This window comes from Uranotaenia lowii, chromosome 2 (assembly GCF_029784155.1).
Source record: "Uranotaenia lowii strain MFRU-FL chromosome 2, ASM2978415v1, whole genome shotgun sequence".
In the NCBI taxonomy this organism is placed as follows: domain Eukaryota; kingdom Metazoa; phylum Arthropoda; class Insecta; order Diptera; family Culicidae; genus Uranotaenia; species Uranotaenia lowii.
This window is the reverse complement of record NC_073692.1, coordinates 247,696,663-247,713,742: the sequence shown is the minus strand read 5'-3', so window position 1 is coordinate 247,713,742 and position 17,080 is coordinate 247,696,663. Positions and strand designations below refer to the sequence as shown.

The 17,080-nt window shown below is 36.5% G+C and overlaps 2 protein-coding genes across 12 annotated transcripts in view; both read left to right on the top strand.

The window, feature by feature from the left end:
- LOC129743714 (protein Wnt-2) overlaps positions 1-4,856 on the top strand; it is a 52,069-nt gene extending 47,213 nt beyond the window's left edge. For all 8 annotated transcript variants that reach the window (XM_055735835.1, XM_055735830.1, XM_055735833.1 and 5 more), the window contains 2 exons: positions 4,004-4,326; positions 4,406-4,856. In XM_055735835.1, coding sequence (XP_055591810.1) covers positions 4,004-4,326; positions 4,406-4,709 — 627 coding nt within the window. In that variant the 3' untranslated portion in view covers positions 4,710-4,856. The remainder of the gene's footprint in view (positions 1-4,003; positions 4,327-4,405) is intronic.
- A 173-nt stretch (positions 4,857-5,029) lies between these two features.
- LOC129747937 (trichohyalin) overlaps positions 5,030-17,080 on the top strand; it is a 51,564-nt gene continuing 39,513 nt past the window's right edge. For all 4 annotated transcript variants that reach the window (XM_055742364.1, XM_055742365.1, XM_055742363.1 and 1 more), the window contains exon 1: positions 5,030-5,485. The gene's annotated coding sequence lies outside the window, so the exon portion shown is untranslated. The remainder of the gene's footprint in view (positions 5,486-17,080) is intronic.

Below are 17,080 nucleotides of genomic sequence, written 5' to 3'. Positions count from 1 at the left end.
ACGAGCCATGGTACTCTTGGTAAAGTGTGTGGAAGAAGAAGTGAATGGATGTCGGATGAAACTTGGAGGATGGTCGATGATCGGAGAAAGGCGAAAGTCGGAATTAAGCAGGCATGTACCGGGTCAGCCAAAGCAGCCGCCCGCTTACGATATGCGGAGCTGGAAAAGGCAGTTAAACGAGCTTGTAGACGAGACAAGAGAGCCTGGACAAACTCCCTAGCCGAAGAGGGAGAAAGAGCCGCCGCCAATGGAGATATCCGATTACTTTATGACATTTCTCGCCGCCTCAGTGGTGCAAGGACTAATGCAAGAATGCCGCTGAAAGACCGAGCAGGTCAGTTATTGACCGATCGAACAGATCAGCTCAAACGATGGACTGAGCACTTCGAACAACTCTTCCGAGTCACGAATAGCGATGGCCAACAGAATCCGCAGCTCGAAGCGCCAACAGTAAGTCGCATAAATGGCGTCAACTCGGAAGCGCCTTCGCTGTCTGAAATAGAAGCGGCAATAAAGAACATGAAATCCAACAAAGCACCTGGGATCGATTGCATCCCTGCTGAAATGCTGAAAGCCGACCCAGCCCTGTCAGCACAAATGTTGCACCGTCTCTTCGCCGACATCTGGGATACTGCAACATTCCCGGCCGACTGGATGCAGGGTATCCTCGTAAAGGTCCCGAAGAAAGGAGACCTGACAGAGTGCGGTAACTGGCGAGGCATAACGTTGATCTGTACAACCCTCAAAGTACTCTGCAAAGTGATCCTGAACAGGATCCAGGAGAAAATTGACGCTACACTCCGACGGCAACAAGCTGGATTCCGATCCGGACGATCATGTGTGGACCACATCACAACGCTACGAATCATACTGGAACAAATCAACGAATTCCAGGACTCTCTTCTGCTGGTTTTCGTTGATTTTGAAAAAGCATTTGACCGACTTGACCATGAAAACATCTGGGCGGCTCTAAGGCGACGAGGGGTCCCAGAGAAACTAGTCCATCTCATCGAAGCACAATACGAGGCATTTTCATGCAAGGTCTTGCACGATGGTGTCTTGTCCGAACCAATCCCGGTAACTGCTGGAGTGAGACAAGGATGTATTTTATCACCGCTACTTTTTCTCATCGTAATGGATGAGATTCTGACTGGATCGATCGACTGTGCACCGAACCGAGGATTGCCGTGGAATCCTACAACAATGGAGCAACTGAACGACCTTGACCTGGCTGACGATATTGTTTTGCTCGCCCAAACACAACCGGATATGCAGAGCAAACTCGACGACCTCACCGAAAGTTCCAAGGCAGCAGGTCTCAAAGTCAATGTCGGAAAGACCAAGTCTATGGAGATCAACACAGCAAATCCCTCCAGTTTCATGGTAGCTGGGCAACAAGTGGAGAAAGTGGAGTGCTTCCAGTATCTTGGTAGCCAGATAACGCCTGATGGTGGTACCAGGAAAGACATCGAAACCCGGATCAGAAAGGCCCGATTTGCGTTTGCGAGTCTCCGAAACATCTGGCGGTCACGCCAGATCTCTCTACGAACAAAAATCCGAATCTTCAACTCAAACGTCAAATCCGTATTGCTGTACGGGTGCGAAACTTGGTGCACATATGCGGTAACGACGCGAAAACTGCAAGTTTTTGTAAATCGCTGCCTGCGGAATATCATCCGCGCTTGGTGGCCTGGCAACTGGATCTCAAATGAGGAACTACATCGCCGGTGTCATCAAAGGGCGCTAGAAATCGAGATTCGGGAACGTAAGTGGAGATGGATTGGGCACACACTGCGAAAAGATGAAAACGAGATTTGTAGAGAGGCGCTAGATTGGAATCCAGAAGGTCATCGAAGAAGAGGCAGACCCAGAAACTCGTAGCGGCGAAGCCTAGCCGCTGAAATCCGAACTGTCGACGAGAATCTTGACTGGGACCAGGTGAAGACGCTGGCTCCGGATCGTCAACAGTGGAGGTCTTTTACAACGGCCCTATGCACCGGTGGATCGGCGCGGGATCATTAAGTTAAAGTAAGTTTTTGTTTCCCGAAAGTCTGAGACTTAGTCGTTTATACTATTAGTGAAAAAAAACATATTTTAAGTATTTTGCGTCAAGGTCCTATAAAAGGTCCAAAACCAATACAGAAAGATGAGGTTTATAGTTCGAAGTTTTCATCGTCAAGATCGTTTAGAATCTATGAATTCAATCTACTAGCTAACCACAACCCGTTGCAATCCCCAGAACCAGTTTAACAACACTTATTTCACTTTCCCGAACGTAGCTAGTCGGTGGATTCAATGACTCAACTTTGCAGGTTGTTTCGAAAATCTATTAAAATTGAATCTTCAGTATTGGCAGAAAAAATAAACAATTAAAATTTTTAAAAATTTACAACGAGCGGAAAAAACGCCTGTGCTTCCAAAAAATCAACGCCTACCAGTTTTTTTTTCTATGCAGTGGTTTTCAAGATAAAACCTTTTTCTTCCGTTGCGTTACATGAAGCAACTTTTCAGTGATTTCAAAATGTTTTACAACAACGAAGATTTCTGCTCCGTTTGACGATGATATTCATCAAGATTCCATGAAAACGTTTATTAATAGTCGAAATATACAGACCCCGTTCGTTTTTGGCAACACGCTCGAAAATTTTATGTTGCCAAAATCGAATGTTGCCAAAATCGAACGGTTTTTTTTGTCACTTTTTTATTTTAAATTTTCATTTCAAATTAGTCAAAATTGATGTAAAACCATATATTAGCATTTTTTTTCAATTTGGCTCAATTATATTAGTTTTAAGCAGTAAAACATGGAAAAAAATCATATTTTTACTGTTTAAAACTATTATAACTAAGTCAAATTGAAAAATTTCATGCTCACATTACGTTTTACATTAATTTTGATTAATTTGAAATGAAAACAAAAAAAAATAAAAAAGTGACAAAAAAAACCGTCTTTTTTGGATGTTGCCAAAAACGAACGGTTTTTGCTCGGTTGTTGCCAAAATCGAATGTTGCCAAAATCGAACGGGGTCTGTACTTATTGTTTTGGTTTTCAATGAAATTTCATTCAATTACTTTTTCGGATATTTGATACAATATTTGAGAAAGTCCGGCCCTGCCCGGTTGCCTGGATATCATTGAAAAAAAATCCCGAATTTCACCCGGTTTCATTCACTTTATTCGCAAAGTCAAACAAACAATTCGAAGAGTGTCATTATAATTGTTTATTTTCGCGTTGAAAAACCGACATTTTTAGAGCGAGTTTTATCAAAATAATCAGAACCGTTTTTTAAAGACAAAAATACAACTTGAAATTTGCAATACGAATACGAACACGCTCCAAAAGCCTGAAATTTTGAAACCAGTTGTCACGCCTTGTTTTCGGATAGAGAACGTTAAAGAAATATGTGAGTATAGCTCGTGTTGTTAGAAAAATTATAAAAAATCATCAAAAACTGTTCGACAAGCGCGTGGAATTAATCCTACATATAACAACGATAACAAAAATTCAAATTCTCATTATGAAATGATCATAAACTTAAAAGGGGTTTCAGAAAACCACGAAATTCATGTACATTTATGGCAAAAACAAAAAAAAATAGGTAGTCCAAATCCAAATTATGCAGAAATAAGGCAAAAGAATGTAGGGCAGAACGTAGTCTTAATAAATATCATAAAGATTTTGAAAAATAAACAACAGATCGCCGTCGGAGCTTTGAAAGAACAGTTCTTTTTTAGGGAAAGAGAAAAAATGTTACTTGGAACGAATCACTCAACTTAAAAACAATCACACCAATCGGTTTTGTGCAATAAAAAAATCTCTTATCCTTCTTTATTCGTTACACGATAAATCTAACAAATTTTATAATTCCTTTGAAATAACAGTGCCAAATTATTATGAGGGTTTGTTCTAAATAATAATTTTATATCATTTTTATCCCGAACCCAGCGTGTAAAGCTTAGAATTTTTGGCGCTACATGTTTTTTTGTGACTTCTTCCCCATAGATTGTCAAATTGTTGCTGCGTACGGAATGCAAATGCCACGGTGTTAGTGGGTCATGCGCAATGAAAACCTGCTGGAAAAGTTTACCCCCGTTCCACGCAATTGGGGACATCATGATGAAAAAGTATCGCAAGGCAAAGCTGGTGCAGGCAGTGGCGCTGCAACCCGGAGCTGGACCGGAGCCATCGACGGAAGCAACGATGACGACAGCCACTACTACGACCACGATAAGCTCGAGTCCGAAAGCGAAGGGGATGACAATGATGGTGATGACGATGGTGGGGAGCAGTAGCAGCAGCCAACAACAACACTTGGTGCTTAAAAGGTACTTTCAATGAATTAGATTGATGATTGTACGTACCCGTACGTATACATGTTGATTTTGTTTTGTTGTTCATTTTTAGAAAAGCTAAGCAACAGTACACAAGCCTTAACAGCCAAAAACCAAAGAGAATGGAGCTTGTTTACCTACAGCCATCGCCGAACTACTGCGAGAGGGATGCCATTTCCGGGATCCTGGGAACTGTGGGTCGCCAATGTAATCGCACATCGAGCTCCATGGATAAGTGCGACCTGCTGTGCTGTGGACGAGGCTACAATACGCACCAAATAGTACGAAGCTGGCAGTGCAACTGTAAATTTAAATGGTGCTGCACAGTTAATTGCGACATTTGCACAGAACGTAGTGAAGAGTATACTTGTAAATAGCGCGGGAAAATTTTAAACAGGGTCAAAAGTAATGTGGAGCGTAGCGATTTTTGACAAGATTTCTTATGATTAGTTTTAACATTGACTATGATGCGAAACAGTATTAAATAACTCTACTTTAATTCATACTATTTAAAATAAATAGCTCTAAAGCAAACGTAAACAATCCTTATCAATCGTAGACAAAAACCATGAGTGACTGTAGCACGTAAAATTATGTAGCGCAACCGATGGGCAAAGCTTTTCGAGCTTGGTAACGCAACATGGAAAACCTTGCGCGATGAACGGAGAGCTTTTCATTGATTCTTTTATCATCGTAGAGAAGTGTAGAAGTGAAAATTTCGAGTCCTGCAGAAAATTTGTGAAAATTCTGTGCAAAAGGCCAATTTTTGGCTGGAAATAGTGTTACGATGATAAAAAATATGCCTGGGCCCGGACTCAATGGCCCAAACGCAACGAGAGTTCGATTACGCTAGGAAAATTCCATGTGGAAAATTTGGGAGTGTAGAACGGTCTTTGCAAAGCTGAAAATTTCCGTTCCCATTCAAAGTGTAGTGTGAAAATTTCCAACATCAGGTTGATTCCTTCAACGGAACCAAAATGCGGAGGAAAAAATGCTAGTGTCGATGGAAAAACGTCATGGATCACTTTTGAATAAAGTTGGGTTCCTGCAAGGCCACATCCTGCGAGCTAGATTCTTGCAGAAAATTGGCACCTCGAGCGAAAAGTGAACAAACGTGTAGGCTGGGAAGGCTTTTCTGGTGGCACAGGCCAAGGTAAAAGGAGAAAAAAATTGATTGAACCCACATTCCCTCAGGCAGTTAGTAGGGTGGGGGAGGGGGTGGAGAGATGACTGCGTGACTATTCTTGGACGGGATCGTTTTTCGCAGTGCCCCAAAAAGCTGCACGGATAGTGGAAAGGAGAAAAGAATAAAAAAAAAATGTTAAAATAATTTCAATACATATGGCGAACAAACGGGAAACTCAGTTTACAGCATTTGTTCATAATTTTCATCCTGATTGAGGTGTCTATAAAAAGATCACTATTTCATATATCTCATTAAATATTTATCTATTATGTCGCTGGAAATTTTCTTCTTTTCACAGAAGTCATGAAAAAGCTACTATCGAGCTTCTATAGTGGACAGCCACAAACACAGCGCCACTACTTGCACACATTCACAATTGGGCCAAAGGAAGGGTACAGCTTTTCGTTACCAAACTCACTTGCTGCTACCAAGCCCGAGCATTGATGATTTCCTTCCTCATGTGTGGGTTTTTCCGATTGATATTATGTTGTCAACTACTACTTCCAAAGGATACCCAGAGACTCATACCAAAATATGGAAGCCAAATACTCTGAATGACGGAATGTTGACGCTTAGTATTATTCTTATCCTCGTCTCGTTCTGCCGATGCTGGCAACGGAAATAGTCGTTCTTCACCATTGTTCATCTACTTTCACTTTGGCCACTTTCGGTGTTGACCCTTGGGAGATTTATGCAAACACATGGATTATCAGTGTACGGTGAACAGAAAAACTTATCTTCCACCCATAGAATTGGATTAGCTGACTCCAAGAAAAACACAAATCGGAACAACTGTAGCTTGCATTATTAAACAAGTGATGAAAATGATAGTATACTCGCTACCTGCTTGAAGTACGATGTGTATATTTTCAGTGCGTGTTTGCGTGTTGTACAGGAAAAAGTGTTCTTCATGCTTGAAAACTTATCGGTTAGACCACTAAGTAAATTTATCGATAATCATAAATCAGGATGGTAAAATTGATAAAATTGAAGCTTTTTGAGAAGATCGAGAAGTACTAATGTTGCTGATGTGTTCTCACTCTCCTAAACTTAAAAAAAATCGAGCTTGCCTCGAGCTTATAGAGAAACTCTACATCAGTTTACAGTAGAACCGCACAATCTGCAAGTTTTCTAACGTGTGAGGTTCTAACATTTCTTGGCGGAAAAAGAACTGAAATTACTCAAACTCAAACGTGGGGTGTGATTCTTCAGTGTTATTTTAATCTAAAAAATCTTAACTCTCTAAAACCCAAAAAAAAATTTCGCTGAAAAGTTAACAGAAGCTCAATTTTATGATTACAAACAACTTTTCTTATAGTCTAATTTTATCGCTGAGGATAAGTTTTTAACATTTTTTTTCATAAATTGCATAACCACAGGGGTTAAGGAACTTAACTTTCAATACGTTGCAACAATTTTACTTAGCCATATCTCTCCACTTCCACCTGGTCTCATCCTTTTTTCTCATTTTTCTAAGTTTCTCAAGGCTGTAACCAAGTAACCAAAAGATCGAGTAACATTCCTCAATCAGATTTTATCAGCTTAATCGTGTATTCTGATACGACTTCTTTCAAGTAGTTCAACTTTTGAGTAGTTAAACGAACTTTGAAGTTCGCATAACCTTCTTTAAAACTTCTGACCAGATTCAAAAAGCACTTTTATGAGCAGTACAAAAAAATCGAAAAAAATACTTTTTCTCCTCTTAATTGAAAGTTTGAAAGCTCGATTTGATCCAAACATATTTAAGACTAACTTACATTTCAAATTCTGCTTGAAAATCGAACTACATACTTGCCGCTCTATATGAACATCATGAGCAGACAACAATTATACTCAATGTGATGATTTTTTTTCAAAAGGTATTCTGGAACTTGATTTCAACTTAATTACAAATTACAATATTAAAATTGTTAACAAGGTTTTCCGGAACTAAATGTGTAAACTTTCAAATTAAAAAAAGAGTACAACAGAGACTTTTAACGAACTATTGAAGTGTACAATAAGACCTGCAACCCTTTACTAGCTACTTGACATTGAAAAAAATAAGAAGTACGTTACTAGTCAATTTTTTTAAACACTAAACATACCGACACTTTGTATATACCAGAATATACCTATTTATACTGCGAGCGGTCAAATGACGGCAAACACCGTTTTCGCTAAAACTCCCTTGTTTCTCAACCGATTTCTACCAAATTTATAGTTTTGAAAAGCTTATAACTCGACTCAAATATGTTTTTCAGACAATTTTCAGCTACAATCAATAACTATAAAGTTATTTACAGGACAAGAAAAACTTTATGAAAAAACATGCTTCAGGAAAAAGGTTGTAAATCAGTTATTAAGTGCTCGAAAAAAATTTCACTTAGTGCCTGAGAAAGCTGAAGTTAGAAGCTATATGTTGCACATATGGAAAAAAATTTCTAAGATCATGGCCACAAAAAATGTAAAAAAGTTGTGTAAAACCCGTACTTTACAATCAATCAACCGCCAAAGCTGTTCCTGTTACAGTAGAAAATTTCGAAAAAGTGAATTGAAAAGTAGACGTAATTTGTCACATTTTGGCATATTTAGATTTTTAAAATACTAAATATATAATTTTTGACGGCATTTCAAAGGTAGTTGTTTTGCGAACTTTTTATGAATCTGGATTTTCTGAGACAATCCCTACACCCAAATTCAGCTTTGCACTGGATTTTTAATACGTTAACGTATAGTTTCGGCAGTAAAACTATATGCAAAAGAAAGCAAATTTCATGCCGGTTCTAGTGATGTAACTGCATTGGCGGTGCAATGATTTACAAAAATATAATAAATATATTTCTGAAAGTTAAACTAGAAAATTTGAGCTAATGCTTGTTTGTTTTTTCGTTTCTTTTCATCCGTCTTCGTGTGCAAAATAGCTTTGAGCTGCGCCCATCTGCCAAGCAAGAGTTTGTGCTGACTTCGCAAAATTCAGAAACTAGTTCACTGTTTTATTTATCATATTTTTGCCAAGCATTGCACCGCCAATGCAGTTACACCACTAGAACCGGTATGAAATAAGCTTTCTTTTCCATATAGTTTTATTACCTAAACCTTACGTTAACTTACTCAAAATCCAGTGCAAAGCTGAGCTTAGGTGTAGGAATTGTCTTAGAAAATCCAAATTGATAAAAAGTTCGAAAAACAGCTACCTTTGAAAAGTCGTCATAAATTATGTATTTCGTATTTCAAAAATCTAAAGATGCCAAAATGTGACAAATTACGGATGGATTTGACACAGTTTCTCACATTTTAAGCTAGTTTCGTATAAATTAAATTCCAATTTTGATTCTCATAGTAAAAAAAGGAAACAAAAAGAGAAAAAGGCAACAAAATTAGGGTTACCAGATCCCACAATACCAAAAAGAGTACATTGATATCATTTACCCAAAAAGTCAGGAGAAACGATATAACTCCGGTTTTTTGAGCTCCCAGCCATCAGGTTGATACAAGATAACAAGATCCATTTAATTATCAAGCTTTGCGCCCGAAAGGTATGCAAAACAGAAGGAGAAGGATGTACATATTTCGTATTATCTGAGGAGGCCCTGACTTCCTTGAATAAGCGGGATTCTACTGTAATTGGAAAACGAGATATTTCAATACAATCAAATTCTGTCAATTTGTTGAGGTTATGCTAAAATTATTCGACAAGTTGTTGCTGATGCTGAGAGACCACAAAAAATGTTGTAACACAATCGATTTCCATTTTTTTACTGACGCGTACAAACATTATCTGAGATTTAGCATTTAGCATTTCAGCATATAATATATGCTTTATATAGGATATATTATATCCTAAATTGTGTACATATTGATTACTGTTTGCATACTCAAAGGCGCTTATATTATGACCAAATATGCATGTTAATGAAAACAAGATGTTAAAGTAATTTGTTCTTAGCTGTTATTCTTTTAGTAGTTTTTGCATAAAATGTAATACAACCTCTAAATGGAAAATATACTTAAGTTTGATGCATAAGCAAGCTGTATGGTGGATTTAAATTTTTTGGAAGCCATCGAAGTTGAAAAGTGAGTCAAGTTACCCCAGTAGAAGGTATCCTAGATAGAAAAATCGAATACAAAAGGTTATATGAATCCCATTTTATACCTTCCATTTGATATTCGCTCTTTTAACTACTTGATTTTTCGAAAAATTTATCAAATTTTTCAATGAAATACTTCAAACTCCCCCCTGACCCCCTCTGAAACCCCTTTCAGGATGAAGGGACAAATCAAAGCGAGGGGAAGGTTTTATTTTTATTTGTGAAAAAATTTAAAAAAAAAAAAATAGTTTGTTGAAGTTTTGTTAATATACTTCACATTGTAACACAGCCCCTAAATTTTTTCTAATTTATCAAACGATGATATTATCTATATAGCAAAATGTAAATCCATCAGACTCATCTTTCAACTCATAAATAAACGTAATGTTTTTTTTTTTCAATTTGTAAATTTTATATAAAATTAAAATGAAAGCCTTAAATTATAGCTGCTTGAACTATGCAAACCGTGATCTGGTGATATATTATACTGGGATCCCTGGCTTGGGATAAATATTTTTACTCGATATGCATATATCTGTGTGAGCCCTTCCTAATCGCCTGGGGCGTTTATTTTCATGAGAGAAAAGAATCAAACTATTCCACGTAGAAATATACCTACCCATCCTTGTGCGCCAGTTAAATGAAACCATGAAGAGTCATCCTCTTACTTGGCACCAAAGAGTGTGTCACATAAAATTCAGGATATAAAGGCACCTTGTATAGAGAGATAACAAAGCGCCGTTTTTTTTCTTGCTTGGGACAGTATGAAAACAAATTCTCGATTCTTTCAAAACAGAATATGTATGTACGTATAAAAAAAACTGGAGTAAAGACGAAATTTTCAGCAGTAGTGGCGAAGCGTGGGGATCATAATAGAAATTTTCTCCTTTTCTGCATGCTTCAATGATTTGATGAGCCCATTGGGCAAATGGATGGTTTTCTCCTTACTTCTTGTTCTGTGTGGGGCAATAACTTTTTTGCCGATGGTTGAGATGTTTTGTTTTTGACAATTCTCTCAAAGGAAGTTTAAGTTTTAGCGTTCACTCAAAACAGATATATAAATGTGAAGACAGGAAGGTTTTGTACCTCTTTTACTCTGTTGTGACGAACGTTTTTCGCTAGTTTTCATCATCAAAATTTGAAAGAATATGCAGTTTTGAGTTAAAATATGCAGACCCCTCTCAATCATTTGTAATTTAAAGCAAACTTCATCTGTACAATGTTCGTTTACTCGGGTATTAAACGATCAAAAATCAAGCTTTGCCTATTTGACCATTACGCCTTTGACCATTACGCATGAAAACATCAATTGCAGTAATTTGTTGGTCTGTAAAAACTAATTTTCACATTTTTTCTGAAAATAAGGATGCTGTATAAATTTAGGAGTTAAATAAAACCACGAGAAATTCTACAAGCTTGAAATCATACAAATAAATGTTTGGATGAATGAAAATTCAATGTTTAAAAACGCGTGATGCAAAACATTCATATTCCAGCACATGGAAACGAGATTTACAAGAGTTTTTTTTGGTGATTTGTTGCATTTCACCCCAGACACCTAACTGAATTATAAAAATGTTTATTTGAAAAAAAAATGAGTGACTGTTCGAAAAATATTTATACACCTACATTTTTATAGTACATTGTCATACTGGGTAATGTTTTTTACGGCATCGAAAAATGTTAAAATTTGTACATTTATTGCTCGATTTTTCAAATTTTATATAAAAATAAAATAACTTTTAAAAACAAGCTTAAGATGCGAGAAATTATGTCATCATCATTTGGTAATCATTAAAAGATAACTTTATTACAATACATTAAATTAAAATTGATTCACTGTGCTGTTATTTAAATGTTGCATCTAACCCCGCTGTTGCATGATGCCCCGTTTGACGGTATTCAATCTTTGATTTCAAATATAGATTTATTTAAAATTTAAAAAATAACATTATTTACTTTGATTCTCAACCAAAGTTCATCAAACCACAATTATGGGTTGAAATTTAAAACGTTACAATTTTTAGTCAAATTTGTCCCAGTTTATTAGTCAACATAGAAGTCCATGGAAACACCCAAATTTTAAACATGGAAAACATCGTGTTAAAAGCAAACATTCAGAGGCATTCTCTGTTAGTATACCATTCATTTAAGAAACTAATTAAAACAGCTAGAAAACACTTCGTGGGGTAGAATGCCAAAACAAGTGGACAGAAACCATAACGAAAGGGTGGTCAGAAATGAAACAATGATTATACGGAATTTGATAATTCGAACGTCAAATGTTTAGTGACATATTAATTATATTTTTATAAACTAACAGTACTTTTAGAAAGAATCTATGGTAAGCGCTAAATTTATCGAAAATTTCGCTTTGTAAAATACACTTCTTAAAATCTTTATAGTTAAAACGCCTTCAAGTAGGCAACAAAATTCAATTTCTTGGCCGATATCACGACAAATACCTATGGCGGCTGGCGATGGTTTCGAATCGAATGTTGGTTCACTTTTTAAACTTGAGCAAGGATGCTATAATTATGTACTCTTATCGTTTTTTGTGAGTCAGCAAATTAGAAGAATGACTTTTCGTTTAGATATTAGATTTTTCTCAAAAGTTAACAGAATTCAAAATTTGAGCGTAAAACGGTTTTGCAAGCATTTTGTCGGACGAAATTTGTCCCAACTTTGATATGATTGTTTATAGTTAAAAATTGTGGGAAGTTTGTGTAATATAAAAAAATAAAATCATTCAAAAGTAAGGGAAAAACGTCAAGGTACATTTTTGTCGGATTATGCAGGTTGCTTCACAACAAAACCTCATATGTTAACCATGACAAAATACAAGTTTCACGCTGATTCGATAAATCCTTCTGTTTCTAAGCGTTTAATTCGTTTTGGTGATCCTATTATTTAAGAAATGATAAAAAACTTGTTTGCTGCAATGAAAATGAAGAAAAAAAAACATTCAAAACCATAGATATTTTTGAGAAATCTTGGCATGGGCCATTAGACTACTGCAAAAAAATGACTTTTTGCTCCCATACATTTTTTCAATGCCTTTTGGGTCACCAAACATCAGTGTAAAATTTGAAATGATTTGGTTGATTCCTGAGTTAGCGCAACGCGTTTCAATTTTGTATGGAAATTTGTATGAAAGAAGAAATTTTTGCACATTAAATCTCATAAAATCCAGAAAATTCAAATAGGCTTGAAATGAAGTCGGTCTTTGATTTTTGGTTTTGACTATTCCTAAGCTTCATTTTTGCTGAAATGACAAGCAGCTAAAAATTTCTTGAAAAAAGTTATAACCATTTCAAAATAAAAAATCTGAATCCACTGAAAAATATTAAAAAATTGGGGATTTTGCTTGCTAGAGCTGTTAATGATAGCATAAAATGTTTTTGCAAAGGTTATATAAATTGATAAATTCTCTGGCAATGCAAAGCAGTTTTTAGAGATTTTTTATTTCCATCCTACGGTTACACAACTTGCAAATAAACAGAAAAATCGCAAAAATTTAAAAAAAATATTTTGAAATTTTTTTTAATAACATTGAATTACTTTTCTGGGGTATAAGTTAGGTTTTTGCTTTGTTCACATGAACAGTACTGCAAGAATCAAGGAATATTTTTCATCCAAAGTTAAATGTTTTGGAACTCTCAGTACATTTCTGGCAATTTTTGAATGAAAAATTAAGTTTTCCCATACAAATTTTCATACAAAATTAAAATTCGTTGCGCTAATTCAGTACTGAATGGATCGCTTCCAAAATTTTTATTGCTATTGCTATTACAAAAAAGTTATTCATGATTGTGTGGAATTTGGTGGATGCTGTAACAATTTATGGATCACTTTCATTTTGACAAATATTATCGAAATTTCGCGTTTATCCGCTAAGTTTCTTTTGGTGATATAATGATATGAAATAATTTCTTCTAGTTCAGCAGATATCACCAGTTGAAATGATCGGTGGCTAATAATTGTGTGTGACTCATGATTGAGAGGGGACTGTATTTGAAATTTGTTTTCGAAAGCTCATGAATGACACAAAATACATTTTACAATGTCTAAAGGCATTGACGGGCCACGAGACTTGTTAAGCAAACAGGCCTACATTTTCTCCTCTACGAAACGTTAAAATTTTTTCAGCCATCGCGAGTTGAGAGATGAACCATCTCTATTTCACCAAATAAGAAAACTTACAGAAAACGAATAAATTCCTTTAAAAATGTGAAAATTTGTTCCAAATTGATTTTCAGTTGATGAAAGTTTTGAAGTACAAATATTTTTACATACAAAGGCTCGTGAAAATAACTAATTTAATATTTGGATTTAGTGCTTCAAAATTATTTAAAATTAGCCTTTAAATCATTTGCACCTCGGAAGAATGCAAATTCTGTTAATTTGTATAATGTTGATGTCAACAAACAGACAGATACCATTTAAAAAACATTGAAATTTTGCAAAAAAATCTCAGACATTCGGCTGACAAGTGTCATTGCAAGGAAACTAAAGCTTTATTTTCATCGTAGACTTAATATGCCCCATTCGACATTTCGTGATAAAATCTGACCCAAACCGTAATAAGTATGCAAGCAGGGTAGTCACTTTCGCTATTATGTGAGCCCATCTTGTCGCCTGCGGGCACGACCCAAAGTCGAGCCTTGGGCGAATTAATGTAGAAAATGTGTTTCTCACCACGAGCGACGGCAAAAAACCCTCGGGTAGGATTCTTCCGATGATGGAAAGTATTAGCACATAGACTTTCTGTCGCTATCTCCAGTTGCGATGTCATATGGATGTATCTCAAAAGGATGATCTGTACGGTTGATGGCATTGAAAAGCTCGATATTTTCATCATACATTTGTCGAATGAAATCACGTCGAAATATTGGCACCAGGTTGTGGCTGAAAGAATCTTGAAGCAATATCGAAAACCACACCGATATGACATCGTAACCTAAATAAGAATCGCATCTCGATCGATAACAATCATGTTTATAATCACATATAACTTGTGTTGTCCATTGCAGGCCTTTCGACACAAATGCTTTTTATGATATTGGATTTCTCACTGATGACCTTGTGCGCCAGTCTTTCCCTATTATGTTCTCACCCGATGTCCGCACTATTCGACAGGAGACGGAATGAGAATCCAAAAATATAATTTCAAAAAATCTATCTGGCACTATATAGAGAAGAAAAAATCTCTAACTATGTACAATGCAGCACCTCTGAGCTGAACTGATAAAAAAAAGAATAAGGCTCGTATGATTGATTCCCAAAGTTTCCTTCAAATTGAAATAGCTTGTTACGCCCTCTCATCCACTTACAAAACTCCGAAAAAAAAATTGTACTATAATAGAATCTTTCTTGAGTGATCCCGATGATGCAAAACGGATCCTCTTTAAATGAGAGGATATTTTATCATAGAAATTGAATTTGGCTCATGCATAATAAATTGAAATCTTATGATTCCGCTAGATGCCATTCGTCGGCTGGGAACTTCAAGTGCGGACAAAAGGTTTTATCGATTCACCAAATCCCATTTCGAAGGGTCACTTTAATATTGATCTGATTTGGTAACATAAGGTTGCACTCTACGAATTGTTTGACTAAATATACGGTTGGTACGATGTGGTTTCCAATCAGGTTAAACTTCATCGAACAGCTGAGAATATCCTGGTTTCAGATAAAAATATTTTGCCCCTTCATAATTTGAAGAACTGTAACTGTTGATTATTCGAAAACATTTACAGCAAACACTGAGTCAATAAAATCAAAGCAAGATTTTATAAACTAACGTACCTATTAAAATTCATTAATACAGTAGACCCCACTAATCCAAGTTACCGTCAACTAGGGCATCATGCAACACACTTAAACTTCTTCGGCTTTGAAAAACTAAATATCCACATACAATATACAGCTTGTGCATCAAAAGTTTTAAGGTTGATGGGACATCAAATTGAAGTAGTCAGAATAATTATTGCTTTCACCTGTAATTTTTAAATTTACAAAAACATGCGATTTAACCCTACTAAGAAAAAAAAGTAGGGGAAAGTCGGGTAAGACGGAAACTTTCAGTATTTCAGAAATTACAATGTTTGGAAAAAATCTAATTATGAGAATATGTTTGCCTAGGTGTAAAGCATGGATCACTACAAATCTGGACGCGTTAAAACGGGTATATCTCGGAGCTATGTAAACGAAAAAAAAAGTTTTATATTCAAAATGTAGGGTTTTTATTGAACTTCAAAGGAAAAATAAGAAAAAAACATATTTCGATGTTTTTTTGATAAAATTTCGAACTTTTCGTCTAGAACCACTCATCAAAGTTTGGACACCCTATTCACTGACCTCAGCGGCCATTTTGTTCCACAATCTCTTCATCTCTGTTGCTTCCCGAGTCGTCCTACCATTCTTATTCGTCTTCTGCTTGACAATTGCTCAAATTTTTTCGATAGGGCGGAATTGAGGGCAGTTGAGTGGGTTGAAAAGGACTCAACAAAATCTACCCGTTGGCCGAATACCACTGTAGTACCTCCTAGCTGTAGTGGCAGCATGTCAAATCTGGCGAAAACTTTACTGGTTTTTTGTGAGATCTATTGTAAAAAAAAACATTTTTAAGGCACTCCTCCTTGTACATTTCGGAGTCCATGGTCTTGTTTTTCACAAAAACCGGGGATTTTCGTCCGCAGCTGCAAATACCTTGCCAGATCAAACACTTTCTTGCCAACTTATCCAAAAACGAATTTGAACTTTGCGGGGACATCACCCCGACCAGTGCAGTGTACCACTGCAGTGGCTTTATAAAATTTTTGGCTAGGAAGCTGCCCAAAATCCATCTTCGCGTACGTTTCGTCATCCATGAGGTTGCATCCGTCGTACTTCGTTGGAATCTTGTTGTATAACTTCCGGGCACGTCCTTTGGCTACTAAATTCTGCCTCAATGTTCGGTTTGGTTGCCCGATAGGATCGTATTCCTTCGCGGAGACTAATCCTTCTGACGGTGTACCGGTCGACGTTGAATTTCTTGGCGATGTCGTAGTCCAACTACCCTGTGTTTGCCTTGATCGTTCTCAACACCTTCAAATGCAGTTTCTGATTCTTAGGTCCACTATAACGCTTGGTATGAACCTGCCGATCGATAGTATGCATCTCACGGAAACGTTTGAGAACGCTGCACACGGTTGATTTGAGCATTTTCAACGACTTCGCGATTTTTTTAACCCGACCACGTCGGTTTTTAACGTGATTGTCCAAAATTTATTTTCGTCTCGCGGCTTCCATCACGTGTAACTTTTTTGGAACAAAACGAATCGTAATTTTCAGCACTGATAGAGGAAACATTTCCGAACAAAGTACTGTCAAAACATTCCAGATCCAACAACTAGGAGCGCAATGGTATAATAAACAGTGCGTCCAGATTCATGGTTATCCATGCTTTATTAACACTTTCGAGACCCTTTGTTGATTTGTAGCAAGCAAG